The sequence below is a fragment of the Sciurus vulgaris genome (genome assembly GCF_902686455.1).
Source record: "Sciurus vulgaris genome assembly, chromosome: 10".
Taxonomy (NCBI): Eukaryota; Metazoa; Chordata; class Mammalia; order Rodentia; family Sciuridae; genus Sciurus; species Sciurus vulgaris.
In genome coordinates this window covers 122,675,666-122,698,095 of record NC_136470.1, presented here as the reverse complement: position 1 = coordinate 122,698,095, position 22,430 = coordinate 122,675,666, and the positions used below count along the sequence as shown (strand labels likewise).

The 22,430-nt window shown below is 47.0% G+C and overlaps 1 protein-coding gene across 1 annotated transcript in view; it reads right to left on the bottom strand.

Annotated features, from left to right (window-relative positions):
* Nucleotides 1-3,102: 3,102 nt before the first annotated feature.
* The window catches only part of LOC306637686 (ephrin type-B receptor 1), a gene marked incomplete at its 5' end in the record, with an annotated part of 135,740 nt that continues 116,412 nt past the window's right edge, over nucleotides 3,103-22,430 (bottom strand). The window contains 4 exons of the mRNA XM_079100448.1: nucleotides 3,103-4,560; nucleotides 7,927-8,082; nucleotides 9,540-9,733; nucleotides 15,559-15,708. Coding sequence (XP_078956574.1) covers nucleotides 4,452-4,560; nucleotides 7,927-8,082; nucleotides 9,540-9,733; nucleotides 15,559-15,708 — 609 coding nt within the window. The 3' untranslated portion in view covers nucleotides 3,103-4,451. The remainder of the gene's footprint in view (nucleotides 4,561-7,926; nucleotides 8,083-9,539; nucleotides 9,734-15,558; nucleotides 15,709-22,430) is intronic.

The following is a 22,430-nucleotide window of genomic DNA, read 5'->3' as shown; positions in this document are numbered from 1 at the left end:
ATGGGAAGTCAACAGAACCCCTCACCTCACCAGGGCTTGTACTCTGCCAAGAAGCCAGAGCTGGATCTTGGGCCTCTGTGTACCTGTTCTTATTTGGAAGTTGCTGACCTCAAGAGACTGGTGAAGATGAACACAGTCACCTTTTGATCTGAGTCACCTTGAATGATCTTCCAGCGTGATTTAGATACCTTCTTCTCTGTCTGGCCTCCTTTTGGTGACCACAATAATTCCCCTCAACCACTGTTCCTGCCTCTAGCCTCATGGATGTCTTGGACTATACAAAATCTCAGGCAGTTTTTGAAAATGACCTTGTATTTTCTAGATGACCTTCAAGGCACAAGGAATGCAAACGCCACCGTGGCATGAATCTTCCAGCCTCTTTTAGTGCTGAGCGTCCTTGAAGAAGGCTGGACACTGCAGATTCCTGCTACAGCTGAGCTTTGCCCTCCCTTGTCTTGCTAGGGACCTAATCATGCCCTCTGACAGTTGGTTCTAGAGCTATTATTTTTTTCTAAAATGATGAGGAAACTCTCAGGCTAACCCACAAAGGCATTCTTAGAACCAAATGCAGCTGTCAAAAGTCTTGCTTTTTAAATGGATTTTTGTAGATTCTCTCCCTCCTGCCCTATGACTCACTTGTTCTGATCTCCAATATTCTGGAGTCTATTCCTTAATCCTCACCGCTTTCTCTGTTTTCTTCACAAGTACATGGTCAGGAAAATGTTGAGTCCTCACTTACTGTCAGTTATCCCAGGCAATCTCGGCCAGAGCCCAGTGACCTGGTTGTGCACAGAAGCAAGGGCCACATGGGGAGTTGGGGGGAAGCAGGTACTTTTGTTGTATGTGAACTTATTTGTTACCTATGAGCTGTGATCTCCAGGTGATGCAATAAATGTCTGCTCTCTAGATTCATCAATTCTCTATCCCTCTACTGCTTTTTCCTTTCTTCAAATGTTGGTGGGTAGCAGAGAGAGCCCAGGGAGCGGGGTCTCATTCTTAGAGCTTCCCCATGCAGGTCATCTCCATTCCCATAACTCCTGGCCCAGGAATATTAACTCAGCATCTTCCCCCTGCACCCTTTGTGGTCCCCACCCTCCTAGGCAGGTGCTGGTGTCCTCTGTGAGTCACACCCTGGGCTATACTGCCTGCTCTGGATTCCATCTCCTCAGCCTGGTTCTCAGCCACAGGCCACTGGGCACTGTACAAAGTAAGTTTTTAAGAAAGGGTTCCAGGTGTATTTCTAGATGCTACAATTGCATGTGTAACTGAAATCCAGAGGACTGGAGTCTCCATGCTGGCGAGCATTCTCCTCAGGGAGCTTATTTGAAGAGGGGGATGGCGAGTTCCCTGGAGCCACACGGGGCATAGGCATCTCTCCAGGAGACCACAGGGCCCCATCAGCCTCTTGCAATACTTCATTCCTGAGTGTGAGGATTCATTCCCATCCTTCTGGGTATCTCGAAAACATCAATGACTATCATTTCCTGAGTCAGGGCTTTATATCCAATGTCACGAATTCGGAAAGGCAGGACAGTATGGTGCATTGTTTCTCAAAGCCTGGTTCATGGGCCAGCAGTAACATCAGCACCATCTGGCCATGTGTGAGAAGGGTGAGTTTTCAGGTTGCATTCCAGAACTACTGAATTAGAAACCGGAAGGTGGGACCTGTGGTCAGTGTTTGAACCATTTCCCCAGGTGATGCCAATGACACTCCAATGTGAGACCCATGGGTAGGGGTTAAAAGCAGGGGTCAAATGCCAAGTCCAAGTCCTCACTCTACCACTGTGCAATCTGGGAAGAATCTTCCCCTCAGTTTCCTAATCGGAAAACTGGGGACAATAATGCATCTTCTATTCCCTCATGTGGTTGTAGAAGAGAGCTCAGACATAAAGCAATTGAAAACATGGCTGGCAGGGAAAACCTGCTCAAGAATGTTAGCTACTCCTCATCAAAGGTGGGTGTTGCTTTCCTATAATGCAGATGAGGAGACTGAGGTGCAGAGAGGTTCGTGACTGGTCCAAGAGCCTCAGAGCTAATGTGTGAGTGCTAATGACACTTGTCAGTGACACATGTCATTCCCCTCTGCTGACACCTCATGCTTTCCTCTTGTTTACTTTGGCTTATCTCTCTCATTCCTTTCTGGGATCTTATGGTGACACCAATCCAAAGTGCTTAATGTGACTTTCACCTCGATCCTGCTCAGCATTGGTGGAGGTATGGTAAGGATTTGGGGTTAAAGATGCTACCTGAGGAATTTGGTGACAAATTAAAACCCATTCCCATGGAAAACTGACAGTAGATTAGTCAAACCAATTGCCTAGGCTTGTAAGACACTTCATGGATCAAGGTCTTTAGTAAACGTGCTTGGAATTGGTAAGCAATTAATAAGAGGAAGTTTTATCTTCTACCTGCCTGACTGGCCTGGGACCTTTGCAGCCACATGCAGATCTGTGGAGAGGTGCTCCATCCACCTTCTCCCGACCTGTAGAGGTCAAGCACATGCCTGGGTTGGAGACACACCCCCTAGGCCTGTGAGCCTCTTTGAGGTTGCTTTTGATTATTGCAACATGTGTCTGGTGACCTCAGAACCTCCCAAATCAAAGTTACCTAGGACTACTACTGCAAAGGCTGATTCTGCCTTAAATACATACTCAATAAGCTCCTTGGGGACCATAGCTCATGTTATGGCCTCACATCTGCCCACCTGCTGCATCTGTCCAGGGCCCCATCACAAGCAAGCAGTGTAAAATAATGTTGAGATTTTTATAAAACTGGCCTGGATATGAATTCCCAAATGCAGTGTGTAAACTGAAACCAGGGTTGATCCCGTGTTATGAGTGACTGGGTTCCTTTGCCAGTCACTTCTCACTCCTCTTTTTTGAGGCTTCAAAATCTCACATTCTCCAGTTCTTCCTTTGGGTCTCGTCCATGCCAGGGAGTCTGACATATTCCAGTTCTTGGGAGTCACAAGGCCAGGGACGCGTTCCCTCCCTTCCACATGACAAGAAGACCGGTGATTAAGGATTCTCCAGTCATGTGGGGACAAGCCACTGGAGTCCAGGGACACACACACTCTGACACCATTCTATGTAAACCCAGACATGCTTCTGCTCTTTTTAATTAGACAGATAAAATTAGCAAGGAGATTAAGGTAAAAGGAGAAATTAAAAATATTTAAATGTTAGGTGGAATTTACAAAAGTGAATTGAACAATGAGGTACAATAAGGAATGTAAAGAGAAACACGGACACGATTGAAACATTCCTCCAATGCTACACGGCTTCCGCCAGTCCACGGGTACGGCAAGGAGACTTCTCCCTTGCCACCTCTCCAATTGCAGATTCCAGGGACGTGGAAGAACATTCTCCAGAAACACTTTCCTTCTCCTTTTCTACAGATGTTATCAAGAATCCTCAATCAGTCAGTATCATTCTAGAATGGCCCACACTGCATCCAATTCAAACCATTCACCTGTTTCCTCTCCGAATTTGCAAACACCTTGAACGCTTTTCTCCCTTCATTTTATTGTATTTTATCCCCCCCCCCCCCTTCTTCCCACTGAGCCGAGAGGCCACTGGGCCCACCAGAAAGCCAGACCAACAACATATTCGGGCCCCTGTGGATCTCCCAGGGGCAAAGGCTTCCCGGTTCTTTTTTCTTGTTTGCATTTATTACGAACAAGCACAGTCATTTTATAACGTAGACGTACGTGTGTGCTCTCGCACACGGAAACAGGTTTTTTCTATTTTTTTTTTTTTTTCCAATTTGTGGTTTCTTTTTCCTTTTTGCAGAAAATGCAAACAAAAGAAAAACAAGGTTTTCAATTGAAGGTACATCTCTTCTTCAATATGAAGACATTAATTGAATTGGTTGGATCCCCATGCAGTGGTCAGCAAAGTCCTTTGGCAACTGACAGAACAACATCTGGAGACTCAGGAGCTGGGTTCTGTTTGAAGAAACTTCCCTACACGAGTCATGAGCGAAGGGACATGGATGTGGGAGAGGGAGGGACTCTCGGGGAGGAGGACAAAAGGAGAAAAGAAAAGAACGTCATTGGTGAGGAAGAAAATGGAGCGTGGCCTCTGTTTCTTCCCTCCACCTCCTTCCCTTCTTCCTCTAGACCTTCACCTCCAGCCCACTGAGGGTGGGAGCCAAGTTCACGCTTGTTCCCCCCAAGCATATTGTTTGTCTCCACTTCTGTTAAGCCTCACTTTTTAAAAAATCCTTTTCTTATGATAGATTTGGTTTCCCACGGCATCTGAAACCCGCTTCTGTCACTGAGAAATGAAGGTTTGCCTATTAACAACAGGTCCGCTTTATTCTTCTTTGATGGTAACGCAACTCTCAGTCGAGAAGCCCATCTGTCCAGCACATTCCACAGTGGTCAACCTCTAGGTCCCCTTGACCCTGGTCCTTTTCCTTCCTCTCCTCCCCCAAGAAAACAAGAGTTCTCATGCCATTGCCGTGGGCGACTGACTCATCTGGACCCTCATAGAATGGATGCTGTTCAGGATCTTCTTCTGATGGCCTGCCAAGGTGACCCCTATTCTCAGGAGGTCTCTGGGAGGGAAAAAAGACACAAAAGAAGTCACTTTACTATTAGGGCAATTTTTCACACACATCAAAACTTATCACCAAAGGCCTGCTCCTGAAAATAGTCGGGTAGACAAGTGTTTCAAATGCAAGGCGCCTGAGTTACTCAAGTATTTTGGCAAGTTTCCAACAGAGGTTTTCTTGCTTCATCTCATTTTCTCCACGCAATGGCCCTTGTCTTCATTGCCCACTTCCGTTCAGACAACCTGAAAGTGCTGGGCCTTACTTACTCTGGGGATCTGTTCCCTCGCCTATGGGTTCTAAAGCAGCCCCTTCACTGTGTCCACGACCCAGGGGTGGACTGGAATTTTCCTCTGCTGTGTCTTTTAACACCTTCAGTGCACACTCGATGGGGCTTCAGCTATTCTGTGGCGCTTTCTGCCTAAATTAGTGAACACCCACTGAGATTGAAAAGATGTGGGGCTTGCTTGGTCTTCTGATGTTTTCCCCTGAGTTTCCAATTCCTGACTCTGTTTGAATTTTAATGCCATGCATTTTTAAGAAGCGTGATCTCAAAATAACTTTAAAATATCTGCCCAAGCAGGAATCCAAAGGAAATGGCTAGGATAGGGGTTTGGATTGGATCCATCTTTGAACTGTGAGATCATGGCTGAAATTGACCTTGGGGAAACCCATGCATCTTTCCTTAGTTAATAACAACAATATGCACCACTTGAGTGCATTCTATATGTCATATACTACCTCATCTAAACCTGCAGGGGAGCATTTCATAAACATTGACTACTGCAGGAATAATAATAATAATTTAGCAGCAACCATCTCTTACGTGCATTCTGTGGGCAGGTAATGGGTCAAAAGCTTTGCATGTGCTATTCCATTTGTTTCCCGCCACACGACAATCAGATGTGCACTAATGTTACCTTCACATTTACATACAAGGCAAATAGGGTTCAGAGAAGTTAGATCACATGCCCAGGATCACACAGCAGTTAGCAGTGACAGAATCAAAATACGAATACAGGACAGCCTCACTCTCAGCATCCCAACAGAACTCCTCTCAGAACTTTTCTAAGTCCCTAAGTGCTTTTCCCCCAAATCCCACTCAGCCCAGCAGAGCCGATGACATCATGCCCTGTGCACTCTGAAGACCCCAGGCTGGATATCTGTCCACGTCACCTTTGTTCTCCTGCCCCGCCCCCTGAGCTGGTGGGCAATCCCCTAAGGCTGCAGCCTAAGTCTTTTCAGCAAACACTTTGTGGAAGCATGCTCGCATTTTGAATTCACAGATTGCCCCCATGATCTATTTTATTGAGGTCTTCATTTTCTCTTTCTGTCTTTTCTCTCTCAAGAACACACTGCACTGTGTATGGACATGTGAGCGGGCACAGGCGTGTTTACAGGCGTGGACTTCCCTTTCAGTCTTGCCTGTGTTCTTTTGCATGTGACGACTCCCAGATGGGGCAACAGCTTCACTGGTTCCTTCACATCAGAGAGAGCACATGACATGCAGGGCAGACCCCAGGGGGAAAGTAGGAGCAGCCCACCCTGCTGAACACCCTCTTCCCTCCCTGGACCCAGGCCCTCTGATCAGCCAGGAGAATCTCTTCTAGCTCTGCAGCACGGCGAGGCTAGTTTTCCACTGGCGAGCGCTTTTGAACTTTATTCTGTCTGTTTCACAATCATTCATAATGGCAGAGATTGCCTTTTTTAGGCAATCACCAAGAAATGAACCTTTTAAAATATACGTATTCTGACGTTTAGTGGATTCGGGGCTAGATGCACATTCGAACCATCTCCCTGGAGAAAGTAGAGGCTCTGTCATTTCTGACAGGTATAAACCTCATGGAGGTGGAGTCTGGACTCCAGGAAGATTGACTCAAAGCTGCTGGGGTGTCGGCAAGCTGTCCCTCCCTCAGGACCTCAACTGCTGGGGTTGATCTCCACCCATCTCTCCTGCTTGCCAGGAAGGAACACCAGACCCCAGCACTGAGCTTGATCAATAACATGCCTGATTAGTGTTCATCAACTGAATGATGGACTGATGGATCTTCTCCAAATGGGTTACAGGCCACCAAAGCCTACTCTGCTGCCACCAGTGCACACCATAGTTCAGGCAGCCTGTGAGGTCCCTCTAGGGTATGTGTGTGTGTTGGAGAAAGGAGTCAACTTTCTAGCTAGGATTATTCGAGCTTTTGTGAATGCAGATGGCAAAATTCGAACCTTGCCAACTTTAATCCAGGGGTTCCCGAACTTTGCTGCATATTAGAATCACCTGGAAGTTTTAAAATGTCCTGATGCTCAGGTCTCACACCATGCCAAATTAATCAGAGGTCCAGGAGTAGCAACCAGGCATCAGTATTTTTTGAAGAGCTCCAGGGCATGTCAGCATCAGCAAATATGGGGATCGCGGTGCCCCTGGCAGGGATGGGTGAAGGGTAGCAAACTGGCAGCCAGGGAAGCAGGCTCAGGCCCCAGCTTGGCCACACATGAACACCAGTGTCATATCATTTCAGAATCTGCTGAATGGAAGGAGTGGAACTAGATAAATATTTCCCAAACTGCAGTTCTATAAAAACCTGTCCCTCAAAAATATGGTTCCATGGTATTTAATAATTTTAAATGGCTTTCTTTATTTCAGGATTTCTCATGGCCTTTATAATGCTAATAGAAGCCGTGAATCTCCAAGAGGGTGATAAAGTGAGCAGTATTTCCCAAATTTATTTGACCGTGGGACCTTTTTTCCAAGGAGAACCTATTAACATTTCCCATGACTGGTGCTACTAGGAACTTTCTTGGGGAAACGATGGACCACATGGATCTTTAAGACCTTTTCTGGCTCTCATCTTATTTGAATAATTTTATTTTGTGTATTCCTCCAAAGTCCCGTGGGAGCTGCAGACTGGTAAATAATGCGTGGGGGATGGGCGCGCGCGCTTGTTGATAAGCACTGTCTAAGCATGAGGATGGCTCCCCACGCAGCCCAAGATTGTTGCTGAATCAGTGCAAAGCCTTTTCTGCAATGTTGTTTAAAGTGCTGGCTGGCTGTGTTCTTTCCATCTGGATGCTCTCTTTGATGGGATGAGTTTATAAACTTAAATGGGGGAGAGACTCAGTGATTAGGCAAATGACATATGGCCATGGCTATGACTTTGAAGAACTCTCCTTTGGAGCCCAGAATAGATAGATCTCCACCTACCCACAACCTCCAGTTATCCCCCCCTCCATTTTCCCAGGCTCTCTCCTTGGGCCGGTCTCTCTACAGAGCAGGAGCTCTGGGGATGAGACCAGAAATAGGGCTCGATCATCTGCAGTAGCAGGGAAGGGGCCTTGACCCCCACCTGTGGGCTGGATGGAGGGGATCACATTACTTACTCTGATGTCATCTGTGTGACCAGCTGGAGGGAGGTGAAGCCGGCGGTGAGGAAGCTGTCCCTGTACTGGACCATTTTGATGGCACTGAGCCAGTCATCCACGGTGGTGAAGGCCGTGAAGTCTGGGATGGAGCGGTCAAGCAGGGGCTGGGAAGGCCTGGCAAGACAGAGAGGAGCAGTGACCCCATGGCTGCAGAGATGTGTGGGCGAGGTGTATTCTAGGCTGATGGCAGGCCGCAGGGACAACAGCAGCCCTGCTGAGATGGAGCCCTGGGATGCCCTACCCTCCTTCCAGAATCCTAGATTGGTATCACTCCCCTACTGGGTGGCCAGTCCTTTGCCTCTGGGCACTGTCAGCAGACAGGCAGATTGGCATGACATTCAGTTGAAGGGGAGGGAACTCCTTGCCAGCTCCTTTATCAACCAAAATATAATAGCTTCACATCTGAAGATGTAGTCCTTTTAGTGGAACGTCAACTTCACCGAAACCTCCCTCGATACATCGGTAACATGCATTTCCTCCTGATGTCATTCTTGGCTACAGAGCACAGTGGTCCACCACTGACCTTCTCTGGAACATTCCTAAGACAGACATGCAGATACCCAAACCAGAAACCAGGGTGCCATCTTGACATCTCTCAATCCCACATCCAGTCCTTCACCAAGTCACAAAGATTTTGCCTCCCGGATCTCCCAAATTCATCCACTTCTTTCCATGGTCATTATCTTGATTGATTGAAAACAATGGTGATTCCTGACACGTTCTCCTAGGCTAAGATCACACTGTGGCCAGTGGCTTCTTTCAAAATGCAGATGTGATCATCCCCAAAACCTTCACCTTGACCCTAATATATGTCAGTTCCAAAATCGGGGCTCATAGCTTTGAAAATCAAGCCAACATCTGTCTCAAGCCCATGCTGGAAGTAGGGACTATTTTAGAGAGATGAAAGAGAAGGGAAGAGATTTGGAACTTCTTCCGCTGGTGGATAAGCTCTGTTACTTCATTTTTAAATTTTTTCTTTTGAGATATACATGAGAGTAGAATGTATTTTGATATATTATACATACATGTTATATAACTTCCCATTCTTGTGGTTGTATAAGATGTGGAGATACACTGGTGGTGTATTCATATATAAACATAGGAAAGCGATGTCTGATTGTCTTTCCCATCCCCATCCCCACCCTGGCCGCCCCCCATTCCCTCCTGTCCAATCCAGCAAACCTCCAGTCCTCCCTCCCTCCAGCTTGTTGTGAGTCAGCATCTGCATATCAGAGGGAACATTTGGCCTTTGGGTTTTTGGAATTGACTTATTTCACTTAGCAGGATATTCTCCAGCTCCATTCATTTACTGACAAATGCCATCATTTCCTTCTTCTTTAAGGCTTAGTAATACTTCATTGTACATATACCACGTTTTCTGTATCCATTCATCTGCTGAAGGACACCTAGGTTAGATCCATAGCTTAGCTATTGTGAGTTGAGCTGCTGTAAACATTGATGTGCCACCCCATCTTAACAGAACAAAATTCTGCCAACTAAGCTCCACCTCCTCAACCATGAGTCCCATCCACATCTATGGTCACCCTGTCACCCTGTTTCAGTAGACTCACACAGCGGTGATGGTTGCCACAGTCTTGAGACTTGCCGGGTTCCGGATCATCTTGTCCAGGGTGTTGACAATTTCTGCAAAACGGGGCCGGCTGTTACGGTCCTTCTGCCAACAGTCCAGCATGAGCTGGTGGAGAGCAGCTGGGCAGTCCATGGGAGGGGGCAGCCGGTAGTCCTGCTCGATGGCATTGATGACCTGCAGTGGCACACAGGGAACAGGTGTGATTGGGGGGTGCGCTCCCAAGCGTGGAACCTCCCTAACCAGGCTAGCTCATGTGCCCTGGTTTGCGACCACATATCTTCCCCCATAATGGATTTCCTGTCTTCTTCATGCCCACCCTCCAGAGTGTGGGATCCTAGGAAGCAAGGACCACATCTTATTGCCCCTTAGTCTCCTGGGTCCAGTCCCCAGGTCCAGACCTGACACATACTAGATTTCTAAAATTCTTGTTGAAGAAAGAGCCAGTAAACTGCCTCCTGTCTCCTCTCAAGAAGACACAGGGTCAGGGCTGGGGGCATAGCTCAGTTGGTAGAGTGCTTGCCTTGTAAGCACAAGGCCCAGGGTTCACTTCCCAGCACTGCAAAAAAAAAAAAAAAGAAAAGAAGACACAGGGTCCAATTCTGCCTTCTTGGTACCAGGGGTGATAAACAGATGGCACATGGAAAAACCAGTGAACCTGCTATTTATAAATGATGCTCCTGAAGCCTGTGGTAGCCTCGTTCTTCATTCCTGAGGGAAGAGAAAGGAAGGTGAGGCCTCCACATTGATGTGGCCTACTCCGTGCCTGGAACCCTCCAGATCCTCCTATGCTTCATTCCCCGGAGTCCTCTTGAGGCAGCGACATGGAGCAGACTGAGGGCTTAGGTTCCACATTCCAAGTTGGTTCAGCACAATGGCAACAGTCAAAACAGCAAGGTGTCCGACAAAGCCAATACCTCCACACAAGTTCTGGAAATCTTCACAAACTCCAAGGGGATAATTTTGTGAAAAATTGAGGACCTTTCAGTACTTCGTTTTTCCTAATTTTATGTTTTCCACCCTATACCTCTTAATTCCAGATTCACTTCAATCAAATATGCCTGCTCTGTGCTTTTTGTGTTAGAAAAGAAAAAAATGTGAATGACCCAAGTGCTAAACCTATGAATGAATGTGTTATGGTCTACCCACAACGGGGTGGAAAGCCGGATATAATGCGGGGGGGCTTTAAAGTGATGTTGCAAAAAACAGATTTATTGAAATGGAAATAAGCTCACATTGTAAGATTAGGCAAAAGAGCAAGCTGTATAACCATAGGAATGGTATTACCTTGCTTTTATAAAAAGAAAAAAAATGAAACCAAACCCAACAATTATACACATAGATAGAAAAGCCCTTGGGAAAATGTAAAGCATGGTTAATGGTGGTTGCCTCTGGGCAGGTAGAAACATGAATGTGCTTTATGTTTTTCTTTTTGCTTGTTTGTATTTTTTATTGTCTATAATAATCATCCATTGATTTTTATATTAAAATAAACAGAGTTCCTTAAATTACAAAGCAAATAATTTGGAGTTCAGGTATTTTGGGGTGTTTCTACCTCTACCTAAAAAAGGAGAAAAAATCGATTCATTTGAACTGATTATTCTTTTTGCTAATGTCACAAATTGGTCAAAAAGTGAATATTTTCAATCAGTTTATATTTTTACAATTTCTATGCACAGTACATAGCATGGGAGATGGGGTAGGAGATAATATAACCTGAAGTTATTAGAGATAATCACAGTGTATTATTTTTTCTATTCAATATGATGAAAAACATGCATACAAACCATACTAATATTATTACTATATAAAAAGGCCAGTAACTGGGAACATTTGCTTTTGAACAATGTGTTGCACTGACAAATTTCTGTCTCCTCTGAACTATTGTCAATCAAATTCCCTGCTATTCTCTCAGGAGAGAATTTTAACCCCATTTTCCCCGTGAGAAAATGGAAGCATTACCACTGAAGTTATTTGTGCAGGGCACTCAGAGAGCGAGAGGTAGGGCTGGAAAGAAAGCACCATGTACCTGATTTTAAGTTTTGAAGTTTCCCAAAAGCTAGTTTTCCTAGGCTTCTGGGGGGCTGCCATAAAAATCTCAGCCTAGAGATGGGTCCTTAGAGAAGTCCCATGTTTTTGTGATGTGAAACTAAGTAAACCATGAGAATGAGCAACCCAACACCATCCCCATCAGCCTGGCTCATAACCTGGTCCTCTTTCCAGCTCCTTCCATGCAACCAGAATGAGGGGTCCAGAAGATCTGCCCATTGTGGAGACAAATGGGGTAACCCATTAAACGGCCCTCGGAGTCCCTTCTGGATTGTTTTAAGGTCAAGGTAGGTGGGACCAGCAGGAAGGGCTGGTGTTCAAACTCCACTCCTCATGGATTTTGGGGACCCCAAAATCTTCCATTGCTGTGCAGTTGGTGTGTCAGGATCCTAAAATGCTGGCACCTCTGTCCAAAGTGTTCAACACGAAAGCACCAAATACTTATTTTTCCTACTGACAAAGCAGTTTTTTCTTACTTGTCCTAAAATAGGAAATAGCATCGGGATCAGGGCCCTTCTGCAGGATCAGAGCCACAGTGCACAGCTGACCCCAGCGCTCCCTGCAGGGCAGCAGCAAGGCATCCGTGCACACGTGGAAGCTTTTTCCTGGGTGCTCTGGACTGAAGCAACTTAACTACGTCCTCCCGTTGTCGCCTCTGCATGCCACCTTGTGAGATCGGGTCGAAGACCGTCCAGCTCTCTTTTGTGTGCTAACTTTCTTTTGAAGAGGACATCTAAAAGCCACTGGTTTCTTCTCCCCAAGCAGGTCAACCAGGAGCAGAGACCCACCTGGCTGTGTCGGGGGACCACTGTGTCGTGATTAGTGGCACAGACCCCGGAAGCCTGGGTTAAATTCGGCTTCCACTTTTTAATAGCACAGAACCTTGGGAGGGGCACTTGACTTTCTGAAACTGCATAGGTGGGGTTACACAGATGAGTAACAGAATCCTCATCACATGGAGGGTGTTATGACTGCCTTGTCTACAGAGCGGAGGTTCAGGAAGAAAGTGCTTAAAAACCACCCAGTACCTAGTGAGCTCTTGGTAAACATCACATCCCATTTCTCACTTTTGGAATAGAGGATAGCCATGGAAATGCCCGCTCATGTTTACAAACGGTGGCTTCACATCATTTGCTCTTTCTTCTAGATAATTTTCTTGTTATTTTTCAAGCTGACTCTATGGGAGCATGGATGCTTCTGGTACATAAAAATGTGCAGTTTTCTAAGTTTTTTCAGTATATATAACTTATAGTCAAATTAAAACATCATTGTATAAAAAAACGTTGGGTCCTCTCATGAGACTTGGAGATCATTCCTGCCTCACTAGCAGGTGTGGAGAAACATCTTCAATCTGGCCATCTGATGACTCTAAACACCAGTGACTGTGTTTGAACTCCCTGGAACAATATGATCTAAGGTTGGGGGTATAGGGTGTCCTGCCTAGCAGAGGCAAAAATTGGAGTGGATTCTAGGCCCCTTCCTGGGTTCCTAACAGAAAGAAATTCATGGATGCTGAAAAGAGTGGAGATTAGAATGAGATCCAATGTCCCTTCCAGAGACAAGGGAGTCAAGGGGCATATGGGGGAGGGCTAAGAGAATCAGTCCAGGCAACTGTTACCTGGAGCATGCTGCTCTCGTTTTGAATGAACTCTTTTGATCACCCTAAAAAGGGGGCAGAAATGATAAGGTGCAGGGAGGGGCTGCTGCATTTACCTGAACCCAGAGATGGTTGGCATGGGGGTGGGGTGGGGGGCAGGTACAGGTGGACCCACCTCAGGTGCTCTCGGGCACCAGATGAAGTAACTGGAGCACCCCTGGGAAATGAACAGGGCCCTTTTCCCCACCCTCATGTTGTCGGGGGAGCTCCTGGCTGCCCCTGAACTGCTATTAGTAAGTTGGGTGGCAGGTGGTACCTCCCGACCTTGCACTGGGGAGGGGGAAGTGGAAGAGCTCAGAGCAGCAGAAGAACCAGGGCAGAGTGGGTTAAGTTGAGCTCTGATGTTTCAATGAGACTGCAGCTCCTCTCCATAGACTCTGCCACTCTCATTATCTCTGTCAATCAGATCCAAGCGGCAGAACTTCCAAGTTGCTCTCTCTGGCTGACAAACTCTCTGTACATGTTCAAAGACCTTCCTGGGCTCTGGAAGCCCAATTACCAGCACTCTGACTTGCCTCTGCAATTCTCTTCCTTAAAGCCTTTCAATTGTCATCTGTAAAATCCTTTACTGCCACCACCTCTATGGTTTCTGACAAGGGAGGCTGCAGCCCAGCCGCTGAGAGCCCTTCCTGGCTCTCTCCCAGGCCAGGTAGTTAAAGCTTGCTGCATGGGCATGAAGTCACCTCTTGCCTTCCGTCAGGGGCAGAACTGCACTTGGGACATTGCTTAAGGGCTCTATTTTTGAGAAATATAACAAAATTAAAATAGACTGCCATTTTACAGATGTTCCTGTTCCCTCTGAGACATGGCCCGAACGTCAACTATCTGGGAAGCTTTCCCTACCCACATGTTCCCAAAGCCCTATGTATATGTCACTGGACTTTAAACCCCTCAAATACAGAGCCAGCATGCATAATGCTTAGTCCCAGTTAGTATGCAAAGACTGTGTGTTGAATGAATGATTTGAGAACTCTGGAAATGGAATATCAGAAATTCTTTTTGTTTTCAGTATAGGTGGATGCATTGACTGAAAATATCTTGAATGTCAAATCTTGCCTGTCAGTTTTGTAATCCATTCTGTGTGTGTTGAATTGTTCTTAATCGGATTAAGGTCTCTGGGTGGGATGAGATGGGTCTGCTTTGTCTGGCTAACATTTCTTACTCATCTAGCAGATGGTATGGATGGAACCAGCGTGCAGTTGATTTCAGGAAAACAGCCTTGGCGTCAACTCCGCCACTTACTGATTGGATACGCTACGGGAGCAGAGGCGAGGCGTGGATAATCACAGATAATAGAAGACCTAGACGCCACCCATGGTTGGCATCGGGACCTGGTTAAGGATGCAGCCATTTTACCCATTCCGGCCTGGAGCACTCTGCCCATTTTTCACAAGCTTATGAGTGCTTCAGAGTCCCACATGGACTTGCCAAACTATAACCCTCTCACCTCCAAGGACAGGGTATATATTCAAAAATGAGGAGTGGTCCCTGGGAATAGCCCATATCAATGATAGCACTGGAATTCACACAGACTCCTGATTGGGGTCTTATCAAAGCAAACTATCCTAAAAAGCCTTCTTTACCCTGCAGTAACAACGGAGCAAAGATTCCCATTTGGAAAACCCCCAAACCAGACATAGGATGACCTTTTACTTTCCTGTCCCACCTTGGCCCTGGCAGGTGGGCGAGAGGGATAGTGAAGACCGAAGCTGACTGGCTTTGGGAAGCTTTCTCAGCTCTTCCTTCACTGAGAGGTGACAATGCTCACAAGAAGTAGATTCTCAGGAAATAGGGGCTCTTCACAGCTCCTTGCTGAGGATGCGAGTTCCCCATAGACCCTGCAGCTGACTTAAAGGGACACAGCTGTGAGATGCAGAGCAGGGTGGGAACCAGGCTCTGGCCCTCAGATTAGCACACTTTGTCACTCATGCAGAAGGAGAACTCAGAGTCTGGTCCCCGGGACACAGGGTAGAAGGCTCTGCTTAGTTCGGGTCTCATCTGTTCATGGTCCAGGGCCATTCAGAACCAGCCCTCTGTCTCTTGGGTTGGAGTCTGTGGCCTGGGTACCTTAGCAGGTCGTGGGGTCATTACAACTGACACTGTCCATGATGGGTTTTTTTTTTTTTTTATTAGTTCCAACTTCCATGGCAAGGGTGTCACTGTTTCCTCCTGCCCCCAACACTTTAAGTTCAAGTTATGAGACTTTGAGCTGAAAACAGACAGGGAGGCTTGGAATCCACGGTAGGAGGGATCCCTCAGGGGGTGTTTGTGGCAGCCAAGTGCTGCTGACACTCACATCTTGGTTGGACATATCCCAATAGGGCCTCTCTCCAAACGACATGACTTCCCACATGACAATCCCATAGCTCCACACGTCACTGGCAGAAGTGAACTTGCGGTAGGCGATGGCCTCTGGAGCCGTCCATCTCACGGGGATCTTCCCTCCCTGGAAGAAAGAGAAAACCCGTCAGCCTGACAAAGGAAACAAGTGAACATCCTTCCACGCTCCGACTCTTCATCCCATGAGTAGGATAAGCCAGGATAGTCCTTGCCCACGGACAGGTGGCAATGTTGTGCTGAAATAGAGGCTCTCAGAGCATTGTCATGGCCTGTGCTGGTCTCATGTCACATGTGAACTCATTACACGCAGATGTGGCAGGTATGGAGACTCCATTTCCTCTACCCCCATTCCCTACATACCAGTTCTAAGGACAGTGGGTATGAGGAGATTGTAACTGTCATCAACTCACTGGAACCACATGAGACTTGCTGCCCAAGATGCAAGTTGTGGTTGTCTTTGTCCCCGGGCAATGTAAAAGCCACAACATTTGTGTCAGAAGGAAACACAATGAAATCAAAAAGAAAGAGGATTGATGAGGCCCACCTCCCAGAGGACTCTCCTGCTGCAAGATCATGCTAGGCTGCTCTTCTGCACCATTTCCATTGGGCCCAGATCTGAGGGAAAGGTTTTCAAAACTCTTCAGACACCCTGGATTGCAATGGGCCCAGGGCTAGGGCTCATCCATACGCTGGCTGTCCTGCCTGCCCTTCAGCAGAAGTCAGGCCCTGTGAAGCTGAAGATCTGTTTCTAAAGGGCTGCCCTTGGTGTATTTCTCCTTCTTGCCGTCCTACCCCCACTGGACGTTTCTAACTTGGCTCTCTGCTTTGCCTTAGCTTGTCTGCCAGACCTTGGCCAGTGTTGTGTACTTAAGGAGCTGAAATCCATTCATCCATTCATGGTCCCACCAACAAACAAGCCATGAGCACTGCTTTGTGTCAGACCCTGTCTAAGGAAGAGCTGGGGCCCAGAGATGAGCCACCAGGGTCCCTGCCCTCAAACCACAGAGGATTGTGCAGACCAGAAATCAGAAACTTAAAATGTAGTTAAAACAATTGAAACATAGGAGAGTGAGTATTAGGGCGAGTATAGGGGATTTTGAGAATGGAAGGAGACTCTCCAACACAGATAGGGTCAGAGAAGGTGACCAGGAGAGTCAGAGGTAGTTTCTTATGGGAATTAAGAGCTCTGGGGCCTTTGGCTGGGCTGGAACCCCAGCATCACTCCTACCTTCCCATGTGACTTGGCAAATAACAATCCTGACCTCTCTCTGCTGTTTCTCACCAGCACCTGCATAGTCAGGTCATTTTGAGGTGAACTGGTCAATGCCCATATGGCGCTGGGACAGGGCCTGATGTAGACAGTAAGGGCTGAGCATAGTGAAAGTTCAGAATCACAAACAGTTAACCAAATCCCTCCAAAGCACCATGTCTAGAACAAATGTGACCTTCATTTTCAAGTATTCACGCCAAAGGCCAAGATTTCAGCCCCACGGTGCTTTCCCTATGCCCCAATTCTGTATCACTCCATCATTCCCGAAGCCCAGGACCAGGGGGCTACGCAGCATGGGGACAATAACACCCCTCCCCACTCCTTCACCTGAGGAGGCTATTTTTATACTGAGCATTCTAACTATCTGTTTGAATAACCAAAGATACAGAGTGGCCTTTAGCAAAACTACCTTTAAAATGTATAAATAGTTAATCTGAGGGGGAAAAAAACAGCAAAAACGGCAATGTGTATCTTTATCCAGTTCCCCATCCGGGGCCTGGGAGGAATAAAGGCAACCAGGCCTGGACCTCCCCAGCCGCACATCTAACTTTTTGCAAAGAAGACAGTGCTGATTTCCCCTGAGGATGCGGGCAGGCTTTTGTGGTGGGAGAAGTCCTAGGCTCAAATGCCAGTGAAGTGACAAATGCCTGGAGGGCAGGCCAGGGCTGAGGCTGCACAGGACGCTGGGTTCCCAGCAGCCCCCAGAACAGAATGCATTCACTAATTGGATCAACATGGTACTGTGACTGGGAAGAGAGGTGGCAAATTCATCCAATGGAGCAGGAGTCACGTGACACCTACCTGGAGGTCAGTGTCCAATGACCCAGGGAGGACATTGCTACATCACCATTAGGGGAAGTTTTGCTGCCACACCTTGAGATGGCTGGGATTCCCCAAGGGGATAGGGCTTTTGACTTTCTCAAAATCCTGGGGTCAGGTGAGGTAGGAGAGTTTAATTAGTATGTGTGTGTGTGTGTGTGTGTGTGTGTGTGTGTGTGAGAGAGAGAGAGAGAGAGAGAGAGAGAGAGATTGAGACTCTGTGAGTGAGGACTTATCGCTATGTGTGTGCAAGACGGAGAGACAGAGAGAACTTGGCAGGGAGGGCCTGTGTGGAAGGGGAGCGAGGGCTCGCTTCTCCTCGTGTGTTTGTGTGCGGGTGGGGTGTGGAGAGATAAAAGTGTAGCTCTTCTGAATTTTAAAGAGGCGATTTGGGAGTCTGGAAGTGTCCTCCTCTGCCAAGTCTGGAGCAGACCCTAGGGGCCGTCAGTGACAGCTGTTGAGCTGCTCCCTCTTGCATGTAAAGTGGCAGAGCCAGGCCCACTGGCGAGGCGCCCCGAGCCCTCCTGCCACCTTGCACTGTTGGGCCTCACTGAACACCGGGCTTGGCCTGTCACCCCCGCCTCCATCCCAGCAGGTGGCTGAACCTTCCAGAAGAGCCACCCTGGACAGGCAGGTGACAGCTTGTCATGACCAGCTCTCCTACTCAGTTGAAGAGCAGGGGGACACTGACCTCTGAGGCAGAACAAAGCAAAGGCAAAGTCAGGGGAGCCAGGCGGGCACATTTCCTCAAACTTTCCTTACATCACAGCAACAGCATTGCCTTCCGACGCTCAGAGGTAATTAAGGTGATGATTATGATTATTTAACTTGTCTTCAATTATGTGACCGGAAATCTATTAATTTAGAGGATTGTCACCAGCCTATGGAGGGGACAGAAGCAAAGGAAGTGGGAGGTGGCTGTAGCAGTCAGGGCTTCTGCTAGCCAGAAAGGTCTTGCTGCCCAAAGAGGAAGTCTGGACCAGAAGCAGAGGTCAGAGCCTTGACATGTCTGCAAAGTACTCTAAGAGTTCCCTGCTGTCCGAAGCAGGCTGGAGGAAGGGGTGTGGTGGGGGGAGTGGCTGCCTCTGTGGGGTGGTAGGGAACACACAGGAGGGAGGGAGGAACTCTCAGGGAGGTGCAGAGGGATGGGCAGGGCCCACCGGGAAGGAACCTCCATGTGGGTACAGAAGGGCTAAAGAGAGCACTGTCCCTGGAACAGGCATTTCAAGTCACCCGATGACTCGCTTTCCTCAGGGACGCTAAGGGAACAGTCTGCCTTCTTCAGGGAACAGTTTCCCAGAGTTGCCACAGAGGCCAGTGTTGGGGTACGGGGAGAAAGAAAAGGAAGAGATGGACAGGTGCCTCCATGTAATCAGAACTCAGTTCCCTGTAGGATTCCATACTACACTGATCTTCCACATACAACTTTGCATCGAACGCTTGTGTTGTCAAGAAATTCTTCAAACATTTGAAAACCACTGCTTCAGAATCATCACGTTTCAACTCAGACTTGAGGCAAAGTGAAGACTCTGTGTGTGTGTGTGTGTGTGTAGAATTTTATGAACTAAGAGAAGACATGTCTCAGCAGACTAACCCTAACCCAGCCAACTTCAGGATCACCTGCTAACCCACATCTACACCTGCCAGCAGGTGAGACGTCAACAGGTATAAGGCATCAGTGAAGAGGCACTTTAGTCCTTCAGCCTCAGTCAGTATGCAACAAACATCTATGTTGGACCCACTGTGTGCCTGGTGCCCTGCTAGGGACCTGGTTGCTAGGGACTGGCCTCCACCCACAAGGGGCAGTGAGTATCCCTAATGCCATTCAGTCATATTGCTCTTGCCACCATGAGGTTAGATAGATAGTCCTGGTTCTGGGGCCTAACCAAGTGTTAAGTTTTCCAAGCCAGCATCCAGGCCCATAGGGCAGTAGGTTAGTAACTGTATGTGTCTAGGTATTGCTCTAACTTCCATCCACCATCTTGTGTAAGGCTAAGTCTCAGTGGGATTATGGCAAGAACCCAAGGCATTCATGCATACTGAGTATGATGTTCACCAAATAATGGAATCTTCCTCCAAGTGTCCTCTGAAGTTTGGAATGATAGGTTTACAACCAAGAACATCATGTAATGGCTTTGAATTCCATAAGTCCACTGCTTCAAAAGGTTCATGATATATAAAACATGTTGGGATTGTGAAAATCTGTTATGATAAATATGTGAATCATACTGTATATTATTGACATTGTTAAACCAGAATTTATTGAATGTTTTGGATTGAATTAAACTCGAAATATGTTGAAGTCCTAACCTGTGATACTGATGAATGTGACATTATTTGGAAATAGGATCTTTGCAGATACAATCAAGTGAGGATGACTCATTCAAGTTGGAGGACTGCTCTTTGCTAGCATGCCTGGGGAAGACGTCTATCCTTATTCTATCAGCAGTGTCCTCAGGCCCAGTGGCAACTCCAGGCCTAGGGAGCTGCCTCAGGAGTGGACCACCATGGCTGGAGGCAAGACCAAGCCATCTGCATACTCCAGAGGCCCAGTCTAGGGGTTCTCAAGTTTGTCTGCCCATTAGGATCACTCAGGGGAAGTCTTCTTACATTTTTTTAAATGCCATGGGTATTTAAATTTCTTTAGAATTTCTGGGAGTGGGGCCCAAGCATTAGTATTGGTAGGCCTTCACATGAATCACTGAATTAGATTAGAATTCTCGGAAGGTGATTCTAAGGTGCAGCCATTAGTCATGACTACTGGATGCAGCAGTGTTTCTCGGATTGGAGTGTCCATTAGAATCTTCTGGAGGGCCAATAAAACTGGCCTTAACCAATGCTTGCAAATTTCCTAGTTCTGAGAGAGACAGGGTCAGAGAATTTCTAACAAATTCCCAGAGTGGTTGTCATTCTTTAAGAACCATTGACATAGACCAAACCAATGTAAGTCATGTGTTGTGTTAGGGTTCATCCTGAATACCAACTCTGATCATTGTTAACGGCTGGGTTAAGAAGGAATCTGAGGTTTCACTTGGACTTAACAAAGGATTCTGTCTAATGACTACACATTAAAATTGCCTGAAGCATGGTAGAATCAACTTATGTTTGGGTATCACTCCTAGAGATACTAAATAAATTAAAATACTCACAACATTAAAAAAAAAAAAAGTTCCCCCAGGTGACTCTAATGAACAGCCAAACTTGAGAAAGTTCTGGATGGGCCTTCTGAGTACACAGAGAAGAGGGGGGTTGGTTTTGAGGAGCAGGTATGCTGTGGTGAGGGCCTGGGTAGCTGCATGTGCACCAACACTGAGCTTAATCTTCAAAAGATCTTAAAATGATAAAAAAGGAGTGGAGGGGTGAAAGAGATGAAGTTCATGTCGTATATCAAGAGTCACTCTGGAGTTAGCAGATTGGACCTTCCCCTGGGGGCGCTGACCATCCTGACTGTGCAGTTGACCAGCCTGAGAGAGGCATCTGCCTTTGAGGGGGGTGCTGGGTAGCACTGTGTAGCCGCATGAGGACACAGATGGCCTGTCCTCAGGGTGCATCCATGTGACAAGCCCCCTCCTGTTCCCCAGTCACTGTCTACTGCCCTGGACCAAGGGATCTAAAGTGGGCCCAAGCGCTCAGGAGAAAAGTATTTCAGAAGGAATGTCTCAATTTAAAAGCACACGAACCCATCTTCCTTAACCTAATCAGCAAAGTGATTTTTTTTTTTTTTCCGGATAAGACCTGTATCAATCAAGAAGGAAAAGAAGTTTCTACCTAAAAGGTGATATATCTCTGAGTTACCAACTTCTCTCAGCCAGTGAAAATGGCTGCTGGCTGTTGAAATGCAACCGAGTCTGTATAATAAAGAGGCTGTTCTCCGTTCCCCAGGACTCCAGAAATTTGCATGAAAACAGTCTCTCCATCTTCTGAAAGGGTTCATCTGGCCCCGCTGCTTACTTCTTTCCAGAAGCCACAATCTTGATGGTGACACTGTAATTTATTACCGTGCTAAGGATTATAACGCAACATACAGAGAACAAGGAGGACTTTGGGGGCGGGGGGGGGGGGGAAGCAGGCTACAGGCGCAGGTGAGCTTCTAGAGGGGGTGTTCTCGTTTGTCATGCAAATGGCACTCGTGGCTGAGGACAGGGCTGGGAGGAAAGACAATCCAGGAAAGGACCCACTGCGCTGGCTGCAGACAAAATTGTTTCTAAACAGAATGTTTTTCAAAGCTTTTCTTGAAGCATTAGCTGCTCCTCCAAAATGAATGACACAATGTATTTCGTACTAGTAATAAAATATGTGATTTGAATAACTACAAATGGAAAGATTTACAGTCGGTGGGCTCCAGGCTGCTCTCCCCTGAGCTTTGTGTGCGCTGAAACCCTTCTGTGAGACGCTGCGAAAGGTAATTGCAGCCCAAACATCATTTTCTAGTCGCTCGAGAAAGGCCTATTTGGACATAAATTAACTAAAAATATGCGGATGATAGTGTGTATTTCATGTGTGAAGAACAGAAAGGCCACTTGGTGACGTTTTCCAACTGAAAAAAAAAAAAAAAATCCTGTTCTTCAAACAGACGTGGTTTCTCTGTCCTAGCCCGGCAGGGTAAACAGCTGTCTTTCATTACCCACACCCAAATCAGCCCTGATGGCTGCAGGCAGGCATTATTACACTTTTTTCTCATCATACAGCATTTTGGAGTTTACAATTAAAAAGTAAGGGTGGAGAGATGAGGTCTAAGT